Genomic DNA, 22,928 nt, shown 5'->3' on the forward strand with positions numbered 1-22,928 from the left:
GAAAGGGAGGAGAGTGTTAGACTTAGGAAGCAACCAGAAAATGTTGTATTAGGGAGTGGGAAGAGAATTTTGGGTTTAGGGAGCAAGGACTGGGATTAGGAACTGGATGGGAGTTTTAAGGTTAGAGTTAGGCTCTGGTGAGTACGATAGGGTCAGGTGCTAGGGCAGCTAAATAGTCATGGAAGACTGGGCTAGAGGGAGCCGGAGTACTTGCATTTTTGAGCAAGTGGCAGCAAGCAAGCGTGTTGTGATCTTCTAGCCCACAAGCACTTGTAGTTCACTCATTTCAAATGGTGTTCATATAACACAATTGACATTAAGTGATTTAGACAAAAAGGATGACTGGGTGTCAAGAGTGGAGAATCTGTTTATTATGGAGAGTTGGAACGGTTTAATATCCAGTGATCTTACAGTTGACTTTCAGGTGTTTGGATTGTCTTAAGGTAATTAACGTGTTACTTCAGAATATGGAAGCACATACTTAAAACAGTATGTCACGTGAGAATTTAGATGTGTTATCCTGACCCTGTTTTTTGAATGTAATCATCTCAGTGGGTTATAGCAAGTCATTAGGTTGTTTATAGCAGATACTTTGTTAGGCTGGTGTAGGATTTTGTGTGCTAGCAGTAGTTGCTAAAAGTGAATTAGGTTTTTACACTTGAGCCAGTTTAGATTCCTTAATGCTGTGCAGTCACGCATTTGGTTATTTAAGGCTGTGGCAAATCCTATTAAAGCACCGTTCTAGTTTTGTGGGTTGGCTGGTTTAGAGGTTGGAAGAACAAAGGAGACATAGAAGAGGGTAGGTAATAGTACTGTATTTGCTGTTGTTTGCTTCCTCCTGTTTGTAAAATATGGTTTTAATCTGCAGAGGACACCTACTCTTTGATACATTTTTTGAATGAGAGTTTGCAGATGTTTGTCAAATTTCAGAAGCTTTTGAATAATAATGCAGAGTAATTCTATGGTCAGTAATGGTTTGGTGGCATTAGATGAATAAGTGGGGATGTCTTCGGTGCTAGGAGGGCTAGAATTTAAGGAGTATTATTTGAGTTTAGAAAAGATATTTGGTTGGGATGTTACTGGCTGCAGGAGCTGTGGGTTTCAGTTTATCTGGGTATTTTCTGATTAAAGTTCTTGGTACTGATTGAAAAAATATTTTTATAATATATAACAATCGGTAGTTTGGGATTTTGTGGCAGTGAGTTGGGGTTTATCTGCATTAGGCTGTAAGGGGGTCGTTTATTATTGTCTGCAATTAGATGATAGTGTTGATGAAGTTTTCACTTAATTTTGTAGCTACCACTCAGTTGGAGGTGTTGGGTATTGGTTTAGGTTGCACTTTTTTGCCTGGTGATATTAAGTTGCTGATAGTGTCCCAAAATCATTTAGGGTTGCTTTGATGTTTCATTGGGGCTTAGTTGTAATATTGTTTTTTTGTCCTGTACAATTAGGTGTTTAGTTTTGTGTAAGATGAAGGAAGTTTGACTGGCCAAATTGTCCATGCTTTATTCATAGCTTGCATAATTTCCTAAGCAGTGTTTGTTAACTGGGGTGCTGGGCTGGCTGCATTTTACTCTTTTGTTACATAGTGGTGATTGGTGATTAAGTATATTGAGGAATGTTGTGTCAAGCCTAACCAAATTCCCTTTTTCTGGTGCAATTAACCTATTCAGTTTAGTTTGAGATTAGCCGTACCTATCCCATGGTCATTAATTATATATTACCCTTAATGAGGATAACTGTGATCATACCATAGATAATCTGAAGGGACTCGTGCATGGGACAAATCATTTAGGAGTAGCCTCTGTCCACTAGTAGTACAGGAGGTGGTCCTGGGGTAAATTTTCTGTTTTTCATCCCTAGATCAAAGTTGTGTTTGTATATGAATAGCGCTGAACTTTGTTTTATGTGGAAGGGTGGGGTCTGTAACAGAGCAACATTATCCTCTGTGAGGTATACGTGTCCCTTCAAACCATTCTGTTGATGTTGCAAATGATTTTTAGATCTATAGACGGAGTATTTCTGATGCCATTTGACTTGCTGATGTGCAGTAAATCCATCAGCACTGGATTGGAGGATGCCTTGTATGCCAGACACAGGTTTCCTGTTAGCAGTCTGTAGGATAGAGATTATAGTGACAGAGCTTTGAGTCGATCCATGTAAGACATGTTGTTTAGGCCTTGTACTCTTTTAGTGAGGTATTTATATGGGTGTTCCAATTGTTGCATGTGTATGGATAGATACATGCCAAAGGGAGCATTATACTCAATGACTGCCCTAATAAGGGCTGAATTAAGGGGACAATGACATCCCTAGACCTAGACACAATCTTGTTGTTTTAAGCTGTGCAATACAGAAGAATTTTCTTACAACAGTTGGCACATGTTGACCAAAATTTAGGTCACTGTCTACATAAGTTTCCAAATCCAAAACAACTGTCAGCATGGTAGTTCTCTGGGGAAGATTACTTCCCAAAGTGTACAATAATGTATCTCATGGCATTTAGTTTTAGACCATGAATGTGACACCAGTTGTTTATTTGAGACAAATCATCCTGAAGGATGGCTTAGTCATTTGTGGATTCAATGACTGCTCCTAACTTGCAGTCATCTGTGAACTTAGTCATCCATAGCCTTTTGGTGTTGTTTTTTTACTTCAGAAAGTAGATGCCAAACAGGAGAGGTCCCAGTACAGAGCTGTGGGGGCCTCCACCAGTGGCTGGTCTCTATGCTATTTGATGAGCAGTATTAATATTCCATAATGTGTATGAGACAGGTTGTGAGAGTGACACTGTTGAGGGAGTGGCATTGTGGCAGGGCTATTAGTTTTAATAGGGGACGGTCCACTGTGGCATTGAAAAAAATGGATGATCTTTTCTGCAGTGCTGTATTGGTTTATTTTGTAGGGGTGACCTATGGGAGATGGTGGATAGAATTTGTTTTGTTGTAAATGTAGCGTAAGAAGCTGAGTTGAATTTGGGGGTATGACAATAAAGTGAAGTGAAGCCAAGTGGAGAAGGTGAAGCACAGAGGGGCTATCCCAAACTTCCTAGGACTTCTGTCTCCAGAAAAACCTATTGATTCCTGAGACAGTGCACCTTTTGTAGGTAGCACATTTTTATGGTTCTTAGGTTAGGAAAAATAGCTATGAGGCTGTAATATTGTGTCTGAAAGATTTCTAATTATAAAGAGTATGACATATCAGGTTAAAATGGTGCTCTTGCATATCTTTTTTCTACTGGGGGGAGCAACTTTTTCTACAAACACAGGTAGAAAGTACAACAGTTAACCCACAGCAGAGATTAGTTCATGAATTTCTGTTTTAGAAACTTACATACATTGCTTTCAGTTCAGCTATGTGATTTTAATGGTTGGATTGTACAAAAAAGTGTTCTTTTCTCAGTCATCTCAGCAGTGTGTTTTGTGTGTTGTGGAGTGCTTTTATGCCTCACTTTCTGTGCCCATGAAGAAAGTGGGGAGGGTAGTTCCTGACTGAATTGCATCCATCCCATTCCCTCCTGAAGTCCTCCATAGTTTATATTCCATTACTCTTTCCAGTAATCCATTCCATGTGTCCACAATCCTCTCTATGATGTAGTAGTCTCAATTCTTCCAGCTGTTCCCTCTCCTTTCTACAAGGGGACCACTTATGCCATCTTCTCTTCCTTTGGCACTTACATTCTGGCTATTGGCCTGTTAGAGACATCAGTCAGGGGTTCTACTGGCACACTGGACAGAAACCTGACAGACAGCCTATCAGAATGCCATGCCTTGTCCTCTCTTAGGTCCTCTCTTAGGTCAGCTATTTTCCCTTCCAGCTCCTCTCCCTCTCTCTTTCTCCTTGCTGGTATATTTATCACTTTCCCTAATTTGCCTTAGCCAAACTCCAAGGATGACACACTGCATGGAGACGTTTTCATTCAATATCCTTACTATAGCTCACATTTCATGCTCTCTCTCTTCCTTCCTTACCTGTGTGGTCTGTCTCTCCCTTATGTCCCGTTTTCTCAAATATATCTAAAAAAGCATTGTATCTCTTTATTGATGTCTTTTTTTTAATTTTTATTTTTATTTTATTGATGTCTTCTAAATTGTGTTTTCCTGCTCATACCTCCTTTACTGCCTTCTTGAAATTTATTTCCCTTACCTCCCATCCCCTCCATTGCATCTGTCATATTCCCTCTTTTACCCTAACTGTAACATCACACTTTTGTATAGCCACATTGGCCTTCCCCTTTCCTTTTCTTTTTGCTTTGCTTCAAATCATGGCCCATATTCCTTTCATCCCTGACCCACTCCCAAACGTTCCTCACCTCGTTACATTACATCTGGATTACTAACTTAAATTTGAACCACTCCCTCAGCTCAGCATAATCCATCACTCTGAGATCTTACACCAGCAACTCTGCCTTTGGTTTCAGTGCAACAACAACAACAATACCACCACCACTAACTGCACAGTTACAGGGGGGACCCAACAGCACTGTCTGGTCAAGAGACTTGATAAGAGTCACATAGTAGGCTAATTAAGGGGGAAGGAATCTAAAACCCTATATCTATGACTTAAACCTTCATCTTGTGTTCTAACTACCAGAATGAGGGACAGGGACATCCCTGTCTGTCATGGTTAGGTACACAGGCAGAATCCTAGCTTTTCTGATACATTCCTGCAAAAAGTAGATGCACCCTTCATAGACAAAAAATCAAGGCCCTTCCCTGTTTACTTGGTATCTTAGGATCTCACAGTCAGCTTCTAGCAGATACAAATTCCTCATGGGTTTAACCATCCTTTAAGCATCTCACTCCTTTATTCTTCCCCCAGTTTCCCATCCTCCTCTTTCTTGATGCCCCCTGAGTCTAATACACTGTATTTGATAGCCTCCCTCATTAAGATAAGCACTCACTTTCCACCTCCCACTTTTCCATTCTTAAACAAACTTTCCTATAACACCTCTGTGTCCCACTAACTTTTGTCCTGGTCAATGGTTTTGATATAGCAGCCATTTGTTTTTATGATGTATTTGGTGTACATTTCCATTCTCTAACATATATAGCCATCTCTTCTGCTTCTGTGGCAGCCCTCTCTCTTTCATCTTAGTTTAAAGGTATGATCACCAAGACATACCATTCAACCTAGCTTTGAACCTATGGTCGCTTCACAGCAAAGCTGTAGCACATTTACGCAACGGAGAGGAAAAGGAGCCTTACGTCACTGTTACCCAGTCTAGGGAAAACAGAATGTGCCACTGCTTATAGTGAAAATACATGACACAAAACTCTCTCTATCCATTCACTTACATTGTTTCACCACTTCAGTGTTTTTCATCAATCATTTTATTAGGAATGCATCCACATAAATGTTAATTTTCTTTATTAATTGCTTGTTAGGAAATAAAGCTGGAATTCTACAGATATAAATACAAATGAATAAGGACTTAAACTGCTGAGTTTAACTGGTCATGAGTTCCTCTTTATATAAATTTCGAAGTATTTTTTGCAGGAGGGCAATCTTCCCTCTGCCTCTATATATGTACAAGCCTCCACCCCCCTGAAATTGTATATACTAACTTCATAATTACACAGACATGAAAAAAAATAATTTTGCCAAAGAAAAGGAATCATTGCTGGTGTTCACACAGAAATCACACCAGCAGTGACTTCCCTTAGAAACAGTGACTGGAAATTCAGCAGCAGGGAGATGAACTTGAGCTGATGGAAATTCATCTACTGGTACTCACCATGGTTCATGAAGCCAAATGGAACTCCACGCGATTTCAGGCAACAGAAATCCTTCTTATGATTTACTTATTTTAGAATTGTACTCCACTTAAATAGTGAGCACACATCTAGGTTCATCAGCCATTTAGTTAAACATAGTAATATGTCTAAATCAGACCTGTGATTCACTTTTAAAGTCACTGTTTCACTAAAATACAAGACAAAGCCCTTTTATAGTAAGACACATTTTTGTTTCAAATTGCAAACCATAATGCTCCAGAGATGCAAAATGTGCACCCTGTATGTTACAGAACAACCCATTTTGATAATAGTCCATTCTGTGCTATTCTATTTTATTCTGTTCTTCTCTATATTTGATATTGAACGTACATTTTTATAGTTAACATAGAATGAATAAATTGCTGAAATGCTCATTAAATCTGTACAGAAAGCATTCGCATAGCAATACACATTTTCATTTCAAATGATAAACGCTGTTGCTGTACAGATGTAAAGCATGCAATTTATATATTAAAAAATAACACTTGGTTTTACTACTAGTCTTTTAATGACTAATTTCATGATGCTTCAATATTTCTTATCATTATCATTAGAGTATGTTGTTTTAGGAAACTCTTTTGAGTTTACACGTTTGAGTCAAAACCAGAACACGTCTGTTGTTAGTTTTAACAGAATATCATTTCACCTTGCTTTAATCATTCAAACATGTTATGAGTTGCATTATAATACCATCTGCGGGCATAAAATAAAAATTCAACATGACTTTTTCTTGGGATTCAGAAAGAACTTCACCACTGGTGTTAGCAGCTGCAGCCAAAAGGGATTATTTCCATAATGCATGAAAATCTCATTTGGAGACATATTAGCTGTAATGAGGAAAGACCTCATTATTTGCTAATTTACTTGTCTTTTAACTGCCCTTAACTACTTAGAGTACAGATAAGCACTTTTCTGTCGTAGTCCCACTGGTGACGCATGGATCATGTTGTCACAGGCAACCCCCCCCCCCCAATTCACTCTCACACACACACACACACACACACACACACACACACACACACACACACACACACACACACACGCACACACACACACGCACAACCCTCTTACCTGTCCCAAAGATGACATAATGTCCCTAATGTCTCCTCTTATTTTTGTCCCTGATCTCATAAAACATGGATCTTTACAGATACTTATTAGTGCCGAAAATTAGAGTTTTCTTCTTCTTAATGTTGATAAAGTGCATCATAATGCTAATCCTGCTGCTGCATTAAAGTTTTCAGCGAGTCTAATTACAATTCTCCCTGATGTACTTTAATGTTCCTCCTGGTTCTGTTCCAAAGCCTCCCTCTACATGGACACAATCCCATTGCTATCGAGTGTCTCTGATTATAGAGACCACACCTGATGTCACCTCCTATATAAGCTCTGCTCTTTGTAATTCATGGACACTTTTAATCAGCAAATAATGCCAGACATTAGTGTTTCAGTAAATATATCCTCTTGGACCATTTCCTCAATTTGTATAGAGGTTTAATGCTCCTGCTTTCTATGTTAAGGGTACAGAGTTTGAAGCTTCCCCCATTTACTTTAACTTTTTTTTTCAAAGACTTGGGTGACGTGCAAGGATTCTCCCTGGTATCTAGTGGTGGTACAGAGAGCTAACTCTTTTAAAAAAGATGTGCATCAGTGTCGAGGGTACACGGCTTGACCTTTTGTTAGTGCCTTTAAAACACAATATAAATAGTTATCCTTGGTGTCTAGTATTTTCCCCACCTCGCGTCTTTCAAGTTGCACGAATATTTTTCTTTAAGTGTCTTTAAAGTATGATATGAAGAGAACCCCTTGTGTCTAATGTTCTGCACCCCATTAGGCTAGGGGAGTGTAGAGGTATGACAGTCACCCCAACACACATGCACATTCAAGTTGTGCAGCAGAGTGGTAGGGTGGTCCCCGAACTGGAAATGGTTACCTTGAGGTGTATAACAGGCTTACTGCTCACTGTAATTTTTCTGAATTCAGCCCTTGTTTAACATTTACTTTTCTGCACATTAAACAGTGTCTCATGAATGTGTGAGAATGACTAAGTGTTATTCATGCTTATTTTATCAGTATATCTGATGAGATGAAATATTAATTTTGTTGAAGCAACCGGTACTATAAAGGTCAAAATGTTTTCTCTAACAAGCAACGTGTAATACTTTCATTCCAAGTTCTAATTCTAATGACAAAGCAAAAGTATTACTACAGTGATTTTCTTAGTAAACTTTGCCTGATAAAATTAACTAAATTGTAATATTATGATGTGCAGTTTTTTTATTCTCAGGCTTACTAAGACAGACACATTTTCATTTTTGTTAACTATATACTGTTGCTAAGCAACTTTGCACTTGGAGAAAGAGAATTAACTAAAGTAAAACGTTTTAAAGTAACTTATACATATTAATATAAAAAGTATACATATGTGTTATGTGTTACAGGTACAAAACGTACTTGTAGTTGTAGTGCTTTATTGTGCTACTGCATATGGTTTTCATATATTTATTTATTTGATATTTGTTAACTTGGGTCACATAACCTATTTTTAGCAGAGGCTCGGGGAGAAAAGCTCCACATTTAGACATTTAGGTGCATTCACAAATAGATTGCAATTTTTGCAACAATCATGTTAGGACTCAACAACAATGCATTTAGGTACATACACAGATAGAATACAATTTTTAAAACAAAAAAATGTATTATTTATGCCAGTTTTAATAATGTAGTTAAATAGAATTAGTGAAATTTTGAAAACAGTTTTTTTTCTATCCTAATAATAATGAATGTTTATATAATTATTTATGCCATAATTTAATAATGTAGTTGAATAGAATTAGTGAAATTTTGAAAACAGTTTTTCTTATATCCTAATAATAATGCATGTTTTCTTATGTCGCATTTGTGAACACATTTCAATTTCCTAATAAATTAAAAATTTCTTGAACATTTTCTCTACCCACCTAATTTTAATACAGTAAACAAAGATGTCTACCCCTGTACTACATACAGTAATTATGTGCTAACCCAAACCCTTCCCTACTCTTAAGTCCAGCCCAGCACATGACCTTTGAAAAACCCTTTCCATAACAGTACCACTACAAGACACTTGGGCACACTTCCCATACATTAGCAAACATGAACAACATCCAGACTATCCCTTTACATATCCCTTACTCAGACCCTAATTTGTAAATTTCTGTAACACATGGTTATAGCTATTCCACAGATTCCACTTTAATTGTTATGGAACACATTCTCTTAGCCCTCTCAGAAACTAAGAACACCTCAGCCACTGGTCCTTATATTGATTATTGGTGCCAAGTATGGCCTATATGAACTGCTAGTTAATCTCTTTAATCTAAGCCTCTCCAATGGTTACATTACTGAAGCCTGGGAAGAGCTGCTGAAATGTCATTACACCAGGGTGGCCCAACCATGGACCCTGGTAACTATAAACCCATTAGTCTCACTAGCATCATATGCAAAGCTATTAAGTGTATTATTTCAGACCTTATTTATATGAACACTGAAAAAACCTAAACCATGGACCATCATCAATTCAGCATTGTCAAAGAAATGTCCAGCCTCTTTAACCTCATAAATTTATTTGATTAAGTAATCAAAACAGTGGATAGTGATTATGCATTGCATAGAGCACATCTAGACTGGGCCAAGACCTTTGACACTATCCCCGCCCCATGCAGGCATTATTGGCAAACTTGTAAATCTGAATAAAAATCCTTGTGTTGTATAGTACATAGATAACTGGTTGTCTGACAGACCCCTTGTGGTTATAGTTGCATGTGTCACTTCTGAAAGCAATAATGTTACCACTGGTGTACCACAGGGCTCAGTGATGGACTTTCCCTTTGTGTGGCATCTATTCTCAGACCTTCAGATCAGCACTCCTGGCTTGTGTTTATGAGTTTGCAGAAAACTGTAAAGTGGATGCTGCTATTCAGTCTTCCACTGACTGAACTGCACCAGCGTGGTTGGTCCACGTAAACAGTTGTACAAAGACAATGGTCTGAAATTTGATGTGAAAAATGTAGCATAGTTTATTTTGGTAAACAAAACATCTTCTTGTACCACAAAACATGACATAGCCCTCCTATCAGACACTGCTGTAAGGGATTTAGGCACTTTTGTTGATAATTCCTTATTGTTTAACCATTGTGTCTTTGCAGTAGTTTGGAAAGCCTTCTGTCTGTCTCATCTAATCTCCACTAGATCCAAAGAAATCTTAATTCCCCTTTAGTCGTAGATTATCAGACCTATTATTGAATATAACATACCTTTTGGCATGCATTTGTCTTAAGATATCACTTATCTTGAAAGACCTCAGAGATTAATGTAGTATCAAGTATCTTAGTTAACAGGAGAGACCGGCAGCCCTTTCCCTATACTCAGTCTCATACAGACTCCTCTGTGGAGATCTATGTCTAGCCTTTCATGCCATGAAAGATCCAAACCTATATGCTCTCCTCTTCTCTTACAGAACTAATGGTACATCAAATACTCGGTTAAAGGAACTAAACCTTCAATAGCAGATAAGACAAGTTGGCATGACAGATTCATACCCCAAAGTACCCTCACGTCTGGAATAAATTTCTACTACATGTCAGAAGAGCAGCACTTTCTCATCTTCAGGGTAAACCGAGATAAGTGAGTGGGCAGCCTCAATTTCCTCCCCTGGTCTGTCTTGTCTTGCACTCTTGAGGGTAGAGGGAACTTTTTGGCAAGAATTAAAATGGCCTGCAGACTGACTGCCTAGTACTTACCTGGGTACCTATGAACATAAGACACTCCCATGCTTAATATTAACATTTCCCATACATTAACACACACACACACACACACACACACACACACACACACACATACATACACACACACACACACACACACACACACACACGCACACACACACACACACACACACACACACACACACACACACACACACACACACACAGACACACACTACTAAAAACTATATCCTTACCTAGCAATTACTTTTAAAATGAACCCACAAATATTCACATATCCATTTCTACCTATAATTACAAAGCTTTCATTCTCTACAAATGTTTCAGCAATTATGCAAACACTCACCCTAACCAAATGCATATCCCCCTAGGACAAATAATGATTTATCATAACCCTGATTGACAAACCCAGCATTTGATAATTACTTTTCTGGTAAAAACAAATACCAGTTAACTCTGTTGAAAAACTGAATGTTCAGCAGAATTAATTGCCTTCCATATATAGCTATGTCTTATACACAAACATGCATACATAGATTTACAAGAATCTCTTTATGGTCTCAGGTTATTCCTTAAAATATGTCCTAGAATGCCAAATCATTGTCTTTTTTTCAGAAAGTTCAGCTTTTTTTGGTTGAATTTAATGATGAATGTCTGATATATAATTTATTTATTTATTTATTTTACATTTGTTGACTGGGAGAGCCCAACTGGATTACAAGTCCATTTTCAGTGGAGGCCCGGGGAGAAAAGCTCCAAGAGAACAATTTTTTACAAAACATAGTTGTAACGACAGACTTTTGACATACAATTTCCATAGAAGAGACTTTGACATACATATTAACTAACAGATACATTTGTTCTCTACAGTATAATATTCCTAAGTTTAGGATTCCTGTGATAGATTTACTATCAGAGTAAAAGCAGAGAGACGTAGAATAAGGCTCTCAGAGAGCAGATGATGCTCGCTATAGTTGAGAACATTAACAAATTGATTCACTATATGTCTTCGCCTGGTTTTAGTTGAAAAGGATAACAAATCGATTTATAATATGTCTTCTCATGGTTTTTGTTGCTTATGGAGAGCTCAACATTGCTGGGGTAGTTTTCCCCTACTCCTGGAGAGATGGGATGAGCAGTAGATTAACAGTCCTAAGTGGGTACAGTACTATGATTGGTTGGTTTAGCAGAGTTACTTAAGTTAGGTGAAGTGTTCTAATGAGACATTAGCCAGGGGGGGTACAGGAGCACATTTGATTATTCAAAAAGTGAGTTTTAACAAGTTTCTTGAACTGTGATGGGGACTTGTCAGTTATGTGGGCAGGAAGGGAGTTCCAGGGTTTTTGGTCTACAGTGGCTGTAGACAGACTTACCATCTTCATTGTTATATTTGGTTACTTTGAGGAGGTTTTGTGTGCTAGACCCCAAGGGCCTGGCGGTTGTATAGGGTTGCAAAAGATGTTGTAGAGCTGGGTGTTTTCAGTTATGCATTATTTTGTGGACTAGTGATAGTTGATTGAGTTGAAGTAGTAGTGGTAGTTCTAGCCAAATGAGTTTTTTTAGGCATTCACAGTAATGTGTTCTGATGGGAGAGGTTGTAGCAAGTGTGTTTAGGTCAGATTTGCAGAGATTTGTAAGCACGGGGGAGGCATAAAGTAGGGTGGATAGTAGGTGGATAGTAGGTGAGTCCTCGCTATTGTAGTTTTTTTATTGAGATACAGTAGGCCAAGTTTTTTTATGTACTTTTTTTATGGTTATAGAAGTATGTAGGTCAAATCTAAGGTGATTATCTATTTCAACCCCTAAGAGTTTGGTATGATTTGTGGGGATGATTGTGGTCTTGTTAAAGGAGGAGATGAGGAAAGAATCAGTGGGAGGTGTGGCTCTGTGGGAGTTAAAGAGTACTAGCTTTGTTTTACTTGGGTTCAGAATGAGCCTTTGGTTTGTAATCCAAGTTTCTGCTAGGGAAAAGCATTCTTGTGTTAGGGAGTGAAGGATGTCAATTGATTTGGCTATGCATATTATGGTGGTTTGTTTGTGTCTTTTGGCTTTTCCCGGTTAGGGTTCGCCACAGCGGAACTCCGGTCCGCTAATGATTGGCGGTTAATTTTTATGTACCGGCTTGCCAGGCCTGACGCACAACCTTCAATGAAGGTACGCACATTCATGCATGTCTCCACGCAGAAGACGCTCTAGCTGAGAATCGAACTGGACAGCATCTTACTGTGAGGTGACAACGCTACCGCAGCACCACCACCGTGGCCATACGCATATTATGGTGGTATCATCTGCATATTGCACTACTGAGGCTTTAGGAATACTGTTTGGGAGCTGATTGGTGAAGAGGGTAAAAAGAAGTGGCCCCAGGATGGAGCCTTGGGGTACTCCTAGGGAGACTGGTAGGGAGGGGGAGAGTTGGTTTTCCACATAACAGCTTGTTTCCTTCCCTCCAGGTAGTTTTTGAACCAGGAGATGGCAGTGGTGGTAAGGTTTAGAGTTGCTAGTGAAAGAAGGAGTTTATTGTGGTTAACCATATTGAATGCTTTGGACAAGTCAAGGAAGGTGGCAGATACAAGGAGTCCGTTGTTTCTGTGAGTATTGACAATGTTGGTGAATTCTGTTAGTGCGGTGGAGGTGCTATGGAAGGGTCTAAAGCCATGTTGTTGTGTTGCTATTAGATTATTTTCTAGGAGATATTTCATTAGTTGCTTGTGTATTACCCTCTCTAAAATATTAGATAAAGGGGGTAGTATGGCTATAGGGCGGTAGTTATTGAGTTCCAGGGAGGTTCCCCCTTTATGTAGAGGGATGATATGTGATACTTTCCATAGCTTGGGTATTATACACTCGGAGATGTATCTGTTAATTAGGATGGAGACAGGATATGATATGGCTTCTGCAGCCAGGTGGAGGTATTCAGCGGGTAATTTATCTGCAGCTAGAGACGTTTGCTTGAGCTTGTGGAGTAGTTTTTCAATGGATTTGGTTGGTTCTGGGTGGAAGCTGAACTTGGGGCAATTGTTAGTTGGGGTGGGGGGGTGGATTTGCAGGGGTGGGGATGTTGTCATAGGGTTGGTTGTTTGCAAGGGTCTGGATGGTTTCTTTAAAGTATTTACTAAACTGAGTGAGGTTGTCCTCTTGGTTATCTATTTTTGGGGGTGGGATAGTTGTTTTACCTGGTTGTAAAATAGTTAATTGTTGCCTAAATTTTTCTGGGTTGTTCCTGTGCGTATCCTGTAACTTTTGGTAGTAAGATGTTTTGTCTGTTTTGGTGAGTTTTTTGGCTTTGTTACGTAGTTCAACGTATATTTGTTTGATCATTTGGGATTTACTGTTGAGGTAGTTGGTCCATGCCTTGTTTCTTTTTTTGAGGAGGGATTTTGTGTCTGGGGTTAACCAGGGGGCATATTTAGTTTTAATTCTTGTTGTTCTGGAGGGGGCATGATAGTTAAGGGTGTTTAAGAAGGTAGTATTGAAATATAGTACAGCTTCATCAAGAGGTAGTTTTTTTAGGGGAGTCCAGCTGCACATTTTTAGGTCGTTTATAAAGTTGGAGTGGTTAAAGTGTTTTTTGTTTCTAATTAGGCGCGTAGATATTTGGGTCAGTTGTGGTGATTTTGATCTGAGTAAGAATGTGGCTTGGTGGTCACGCAGGGTGTCTGGTAGACACTCTGCTAGGGATATCAGTGATGGGTGGGATACGAGTATCCAATCTAGAGTGCATTGGTGTTCGGTTCTCTTGTCTGTTCTTGTGGGGGAAGTGATGAGTTGGGTTAGGTCATGTAGGTTAATATGGGAGAGTGGATTATGACTGGAACAGTTTTGCCAGTCAGTATTAAGGTCTCCTAATACTATGCTTTCCTGGGGGAGGGAGTTAGATATCCATTCTAGGAGTTTTTCTGGAATGGGGATATTGTTGCCTGGAGGGATGTAGCATCCTATGATGTTAATGTGTTTACTATCATTAAGTTTTAGTTTTGTTAGAGTGAGTTCAACTTTATTGAGGTCTGGGGTTATGTCTACTTTCTCAAGGATGAGGTGAGATTTATACACTATAGCAACACCCCCCCCTTTTTACCTATTCTCTCACTATGAATTATGTTGTAACTTGGTGGAGTGATTTCATTGTTGTGGTTGCCTGGTTTAAGCCAAGTCTCTGTTAGTATGACTATCTCAGCTTGATAAAAGGAGAGTAGTGCATGAAGGTCGTGGACTTTGTTTAGTATACTTCTGACATTTAAATTTAAAATGAGGAGCGTGGATTTGTCTCGGTGGAGTAGGGTATCATTCAGGTTGAGGGTCAATAGAGTTATATTAATGCAATCAGCGGGCATGAAATACAGAAGTGTATCAGTATACATTTTGTTGTATTTCATATCAAGTGGTGTTTTATGATCCAGCCATTCAGTGTTGTCAAGTCCGGTGCCGACCCCCATGAACAACTGCCACCATCCACAAAGTTTACTAGACAAACAGGGAATGGAAATATATTGCCAGGCCCTTTTCCCATCACACACACACACACACACACACACACACACACACACACACACACACACACACACACACACACACACACACACCACATATGAACAATTTAGATTTGCCAGTCTGTCTAGTGTATGTGTCTAGAATTTGAGAAGAAAACCCACATGATCACATGGAGGACATATATGCTGATGCTTCTTGACAGTATTAATAAAATATTAAAAACACAGCCAGAACCTATTCTGACAGATTTGTCACCAGATAATGTGTTAAGGGCCTGTTAAAGCAAAACAGTTTCTGAGGCATTTGTAATCTCTACTTAAAATGCTTTAGATATTAGATTTATCGTAGGTTCTGATAATGCATTTTAGGGTTAACTTAAGAAATGTATAAAACCTTTCTTTATGTTACCTGCTGCAGTATATCAAAGCTCATTATGCTTTAAAATTTGCATTTGAGATATGATACGATATGATTCTGTTTTGTGGCTGATGTAAGCCAGTAATGTACTGACTCCTGCTTTTGCAAGTAGTGTGAAGACTTGTGAAAAAGTGGTAATCCTTGTCCTCATGCTTCAAAAATCCATCATAAAATATCTAAAGATGATAACAGGTTTTACTCCAATTATTTTTACATGCATTTCTTACTGTGTCTGCTGACCACCAAGTCTCCCCCCATCAGCCATGCCCATTTGTTCCTCTTTCGTGGGTGTTACCCAGTGACGGCGAGAACTGGCCAGGGAAGGCTACTACATATGCAGCTTCAGTGGTGCTTTGGGACTTTGCCAGCATCCCAGCAGTGATGGCATAGTTATTTCAGGCTTAACTTCCCCTTGGTGTGTGTGGGGGAAGGATGACATACATTATTGTGGAGACCACAGCGTCCCCTCTGATACGGGTATAGACACCTGTGTACTTGTGATGACAGCTACCACCCAAGCAGCTCACTGGCAGAATGCCTACTCCCAAGACTGTCTTTTCCAGTACCATCCCTCCTTTGAGGGATTTTGGCATTGGACAGCCCAGAATGTCCATCCTTCCCTGCCAGCTATGTCAATTGTCTGAGTTGCTAATCAACCTCAGGTTATGTTAGTCACAGTCATTGCTTTATTTATCCATGGCAATGGAGCATCCTTTCAAGTAAGACCAGCATGTTACGGACTTTCATGACTTTAGGATGCTATATTCACAGTAAGTTTGAAACTAGAGATATTGTTGTGTTCACTTTGTCTGCATTTTATCACCAGTGTTTAAACACACTGACTATTGTTAGATGTTTTGAAACTTGAACCTGTCTTGTACCTTTTGCTAGGTATGCTCCCATAGGGATCATGTTCTTGATTGCGGGTAAGATCCTGGAGATGGAAGACCTGGCCGTTGTTGGAGGCCAGCTGGGAATGTACACCATCACTGTTATTGTTGGCCTGCTCATCCATGCTCTGTTGGTCCTGCCAACATTATATTTCATAGTCACACACAAAAATCCATGGACTTTCATTGGCGGTCTGCTTCAGGCTCTCATTACAGCTCTGGGAACATCATCCAGGTAAGTTCGAACAATGACTGTCATTTAATGCTTCATGTAGCCTTATCTGTATTCTCCTTTGAGCATATGAACTTTTTTATATCCTATTGCATTGCTTCTGTTTATAAGATAAGGAGGGGGTCTTGTGGTGGTAATGTGCCCCTCATTGTTTCATGTTGAGATTTGGGGCTTGGAAGGTAAAATATCAATTAATTGACACAGACTCATACCAAATGCAGAGTAGATCTGGAAAGTGGTCATAAAAATACTTGTTAGCTTGACATAAAGACCAATCATTTTAAAACGTGGTCCAGCATCAGATTTCCCATGCTGATGGATAATGTATTTATTTGCTTGTGTTTACTGCAAAAAACTAGAAAAAATCAGAAGGAAAAACAAAAAAAAATATTTACAAAGTGAAGTATTTTGTGAGCTGTGAGTAATGTGTTGAGGGAGTTCAAGCCACTTGATGGTACTGAGCACCATGCAGTCATGGGAGCGATTTGGGAGGCTACAGGCAAATTTAGTAATTTTGTTTTAAGTACTTTCTAGTTTATGTTTAATGGAAGAGTTGAGATTTGTAAATATTGCTGAGGCATATAGAGGAGTAGGAAAGAGAGGGAAAGTGGCAGCTATTTTTTTTACTATGATCATTTAGTCTGTGTTTTGCACTGTAAAGAGATCCCAGCTTGCAGTGTGTTTTTTGACTGCAGTGACGATGCGTAGATCAGATATTAACTTATCAATGCTGGCTCCTAGTAATTTTGCATTGGTGATGTTCTTCATTTTTATGTTACATGAGGAGAGAATATTAAGATCAGTGTCGCTATGAATTATGTTTTTGTCAAGGAATAGTTTGGTTTTGTTAGGTTTACGAGCAGTTGGGATTTATTTAATTAGTTTTCTATAGAGATGGGAGCTTCCTGTGTGAGGGTTTCTAAGGCAAAAAGACTAGAGGCTGTGCAAACTAGTGCTGAGTTGTCACCATATTGTATTATGTTAGCAAGTTTTGATTCCTTGTGCATGTCATTAATGACGATATTGAAAAATATTGAACCAAGTATGGAGCCTTAGGGTCTCCTGTGGTTATCGGAAGGAAGGTAGAGTGGGAGTTATTCCATTTCATAGATTGGTTGCAGTTGTTTAAATATCTTATACCAGCTAATTGAAAAAGGTATGAGGCCAACAAGATTAAATCTTTGAAAGAGTAGTTGATGTGAGACCATTTCAAAAACTTTTGACAAACGAAAATGGTGGAGACAGATTTATCTGAGTTTTGACTTTGATTAACTGTATGAAAAAAATGCAGTAGGGTGACTTCATTGCTGCTTTGGGATCAAAAGTCATGCTGGGTTAGAGAAAGCAAATGATTATAAAGTAGAAAAGCTGTGAGCTGTTCATGTATGCATTTTTCAAGTACTTTTAAAAGGTGAGGAAGGATTGCTATGGGGCAGTAGTTTGACAGTTCAGTGGATGTGCCACCTTTGTGTAATGGGATTATGAAGGAGGTTTTCCAAAGGGTTGGGATGTAGTTGTTTGTTATGGGTCTGTTAATTAGGATAGATACGGGGTAGCTAATGCTGTTAGCGGCTACACTGAGTATTCAGATGGCAGATTGTCAGCAGCTAGTGTTGTGGGTTTCACTTTTTTAAGGTATTTCTGATTATACTTGTCTGTATGCTTTTTTGGCTGAGCTCGGGTGTGGAGTTGGGGGGGGGGTTAGGTGAGGTGGGTGTAGGTTGGTGTTGTTGGTGCTGAGAAGAGTACAGGATATGAAATTATTAGAATTTGTCCACTATAGCTTTGCTAGTTTCAGATTGTGAAAGAATTTGAGGTGGGTTTTCTGCTTGGTTTTAGGAGGTTGTTTAAATTTTGTCAAAATCTTTTGAATTTTTTCTTTTTTGTATGTATGGTCTGGTTTGTGGAAAAGAACTTTCTTTTGTCATAACGAATATGTGTCTTGGTGTGGTTTCTGAGGCATTGATATGTATATAGGTTGGATTGGGTTCTATTTTTATGCCATTGTTTCCAGGCATTGTTTATGTATTTCATAAGTTTTTTAGTTTGCTGGGTTAGACAGGAGGCAGAATTTATTTTCACTCTTTTATATCTTAGTGGGGCTTGTTGATTTAGTATGGTTAGGAAGGAGTGACTGAAGTGAGAAACAGCTTCTTCTAGTGGAAGATATTTGTGTGGCTTCCAGTCACATTGTTTAAATGTGTCATTATATATGGATTTATCAAAATTAATTAAGTTTCTCACAGAGTTGAAATGCAGAGGTTTAGGGGGCTTGTGATACGCCCTGTTGATGTAGGTGGGGTGGTGATCACAGTGTGTCTGGGAGTGTGCTAGCTAGCTTAATTTTTTCTGGATTGATTTAAAGTATGCAGTCTAGTGTGTTTTTTTGGATACTTTGTCAAACTGGGTTGGCTGTTGGGTCAGTTGTATGAAATGACAGATGTTAATATTATGGTAGGAGAGCTACTTTTGTTAGTGGTCCAAACTATATTAATGTCACCAAGCAGGATGGCTTATTGGTTAATGTAGATGACAGCCGAGTGTATTTTCAGTAGTATTGGCACTGGTATTTTATTGGAGGTGTAGTCAACTACAAGGATTATGGATTTGTGTTTTTTTAGGAGCTATTATTATTTCTTCAGCGCTGTACTGAGGAATGATTGAATGGTGAGTTTGGATCTGTAAAGTGATCTGAAGACCATGGTGACTCCAGCAGCCTCTTTCCCTATTTGGCCTTTTCTAATGATGCTGTAATCAGGAGAAATAACTTCTTTGTCTTTAATTTTCGGGTCTTTACCATATTTTAGTGATAACTAGAATCTGGGGATGGTGGAATTCAATCCATGCATTATGGTTTCATATCTTATTGCAGATGCTGTGGATGTTGAGATTATATATTTGCAGGTAAGAGAAGGAAACTATAGCTTGCTGTGTTTTAGAGGATTGTTGAGCAGGGGATTTTTTTATTCAGATGAGTTGGGTGTGGACCAGAGTTAGGGTGTATATCTCCTCTCTCATTTAGTTTGTTGGGGTAGGTGGTAGTGTTTTGCAGTTTATGGAGGAGTAGTTTTTGTACTTTTCTTATCCTGGAGTGTGGGGTTTTGTTTTTGACGTATTTTTTTTCAGTAGGATTTTGTCTATGCTGAAGATAGATGGCCAGATTATGAGATGAACCTATGAATAAGGGTACATAGGTTTTTGTAGTTGACTTAGCTTGAGTGTAGAGAGGGGCAGGATTCAAATACAGTCAAGTGATTTAGGAAAGCAAATGTTCACGTTAGGGGAAGTAGATGTATATACTTGTTGAGCAGTGTGTAATAGCAGTAAAAAAAGAGAGGAGATGGGAGGAAAGCTACAAAAAAATTGGAATTAATTTTGGGGTTGGAGGGGATGATGGATATGATAACCACCCTGACTGTTAATCTCTGATTTATTGTTGACTGGTTATGTGTTATGTTTTAATAAGTTGATTGTGTGGGCTGGTATAGCTAGTAATGGCGGGTCTATATTAAATGTTTGAAGAGGCATTCCATCAAACGCTTCTTCATCGACATGTAATGACTGAGCTCACTAAACCGTGAATGTTCAAAACAGCGATTTCTTTCCCTGGGAAAGAAATCACTTGCCAACAAAACACAAACACACCACTTCAAATGTGCCCCCCACTCCCCCCTAACTAAGTATACCAACTCCGAGATTGCACTACAGTGGGCTAAAGGGCAATGTCATGGCTCAGGCCAAGCAACTGTTTTCCCTGGGGAAAAAATTGCTGACCTGAGCCTTTGCTGTTTAGGGATTTCGATCTATATGTGTCAGCGAAATGGCATTCGCTGTAATGCCATTTCGCTGATCTAATATAGACCTGTAATGGTTTAGGTGATATGTTTTGGCCAATAAATGTAATGATATGGGAGTGGAAGGGAATAGGGGTAGGGTGGAGAGCATAGCAAAGCCACTCATAGCACGAATGAGCAGAGTGGAGCTAGTCACCAGGAAAGAAGTCAGATTATTAGTTATATTAAGGTGAGTAAAAAAATGTCCTTGACTGTTCACTCAGCAGCAGTGTGATCACAATCTAATGCTTCTTTTAATCCTTTAGGCTGTTTTATAACACGCTGGTTGCAGGGTTGTTGCTTGCTGTGTTTCTGTAGATCTTCTTAGTTGTGAGGTGAAAGATGCAGTAAATGTCATAAGGGCATTCTGTTACTAGATATAGCATACAGTGCTGTGAATACTTTGTCTAGCTTAAGGTAAACACAAGCTAGGAGAGGGTGACTATGGCTCTAGTGGCTCACCTAATAGTTTGGGTATGTGCCAGTGTTTTACTGCACTATTAATGTCTACTTCTGGTTTAAACCTTCTCGAGAAGTGGAATAATCTGGAAGGACAAGTCTTGTCAGAGAGGTGTCTAGGAGGGTTATTCAGACTGCCAGCTGTAGTGGGAGATGGCTTATTCTCCTTTGTTCCTGGGGCTGGAAAAGCTCTAAATGAATGTTCTAGATAGGTACCCAACTGCCTGACTTGCATACCTGCACTGGGTAGTAGAAGAATGTCATAAATCAATGTTTAGGTGCCGATGAACCATATGAACTGTAAGGAGTCATTGTCATCACAGACATCCCCCCCTTATCCATCAGCTGCAGCCTCTGTATTTACTACACACACCTCCGATTTCTGATTGAGTTAAAATATCATCAGTGAAGTATTACAGTTGGCTTCACACAAATACACACTAATGCAGCAGAGTTGTCATATGTATTCACTAGCAGCCAACCCATCAAACAATTAAAGCCAAATGTAATGACTGTGTACTCCTCAAATACTAGATTGTAATAAAGTAAAAATAGTAACAACTGGCCACAATAATTTATTTTAGTCCTCAACACACACACACACACACACACACACACACACACACACACACACACACACACACACACACACACAATTATATCTGTTTGTATGACTGTGACTATGCACCTCAGATATGCGTGATCAAATAAATACTTAAATAAGTGACACACAGGAATATGTTTTCTTAGCTAGCTGCTGTCAGAATAAAGTTTAGAACCTACTGCAGTGTCCACCAATCAGGGACAAAGCTAAAAAAACAATGGAAAAGAAGGTCCAAAGTCACGGAAAGATGCTAAAACTACATACTTTATATTAACATGCTTTTTACTGAAGCGGTTAAGTCTGAAACTCAAATGTTTGCAATTATTTAGTGACTACAGTCCTCACTGTTTTGCCAAAATAAATAAATAAATAAATAAATAAACAAATAAACAAAAAAGCATACCTGTCAAATTCTTAGCGCAAGAATTTCAGGCAAAGGCCTAAAATCTTAGACAGATTTTAAATATTGCTCTTACAAACTTATAAAGTTGCTAGAATGGCATGTTTTGCATTAGCAATCACTTTCTGAAGTTTATGAAGGGTGAAACTCAAATGTCTGCCATTCTTATGTGACTATAATTCTCAATGATTTGCCAGAAAACCACACATTTTAGGAGGGACAGACCAAGAGCATGAGACAAATCTGGACATTCTGCAAAATTTTGAACAGTTGAGAGGTATAAACATTACTGAGACATTCAGCAAAATTCGGAATGACATAAAGCATTAATGCTGCCCACACATGGATACATAGATATATTATACCTAAACACATACACAAATATGATTATTAATTACAGCACTTGTAACACTGTGACTGTACACAACAGAACTTTCTGATAAAACAGTGAGCAAATAGATAAATAACTGCCACACTGGAATATATCTTATCAGATCACTGCTGTTAGAATTCAGTTTGCAACCCACTGCAACCCCCCACATACCCCTCAACTTCTTAGCTCAAGCATTAGTGAGAAAGCTAAAAAAAATAATGGGGGACAAAGGACCAAAATCAGGGACAGATCTTCTTCTTACATACTTAGAAGGTTGCTAGAATAATATGCTTTGTATCAGCATATGTTTTCTAAAGGCAATCAAGTCTAAAACTTGGATGTCTGTCATTTAGTAAATGCATACCTCATTCCTTTTCTACAAAAAAAAAAAAAAACGAAAACCTTTATTATGAAGAACTAACCAAAATAAGAGACAAAATCAGAGACAATTGATGAAAGTCGGGCTATTTGACAGCATTTATATCACCACACATTTCACATATATGAACTCACACACATACATGACCATCAATTATATCAACGTGCATGGCTGTTACTATAAACCACAGGACTTTACTGGTGATCAAATCAATCTTATTTGTCTGGCATTTTTGAACTTTGCTTATGTAGCAAAGCTTCACGGCGAGTTCCTATTATGTAGTCGAACTTTTACAAGTTCGAAC

The 22,928-nt window shown here is 38.7% G+C and overlaps 1 protein-coding gene across 2 annotated transcripts in view; it reads left to right on the forward strand.

Moving 5' to 3' along the window:
* The window catches only part of LOC122787228 (excitatory amino acid transporter 1-like), a 339,397-nt gene that overhangs the window by 250,200 nt on the left and 66,269 nt on the right, over nucleotides 1-22,928 (forward strand). For both annotated transcript variants that reach the window (XM_044053826.1, XM_044053825.1), the window contains exon 7: nucleotides 16,346-16,579. In XM_044053826.1, coding sequence (XP_043909761.1) covers nucleotides 16,346-16,579 — 234 coding nt within the window. The remainder of the gene's footprint in view (nucleotides 1-16,345; nucleotides 16,580-22,928) is intronic.

Source organism: Protopterus annectens, chromosome 13.part0 (assembly GCF_019279795.1).
Source record: "Protopterus annectens isolate FY-2018-M chromosome 13.part0, PAN1.0, whole genome shotgun sequence".
In the NCBI taxonomy this organism is placed as follows: Eukaryota; Metazoa; Chordata; order Ceratodontiformes; family Protopteridae; genus Protopterus; species Protopterus annectens.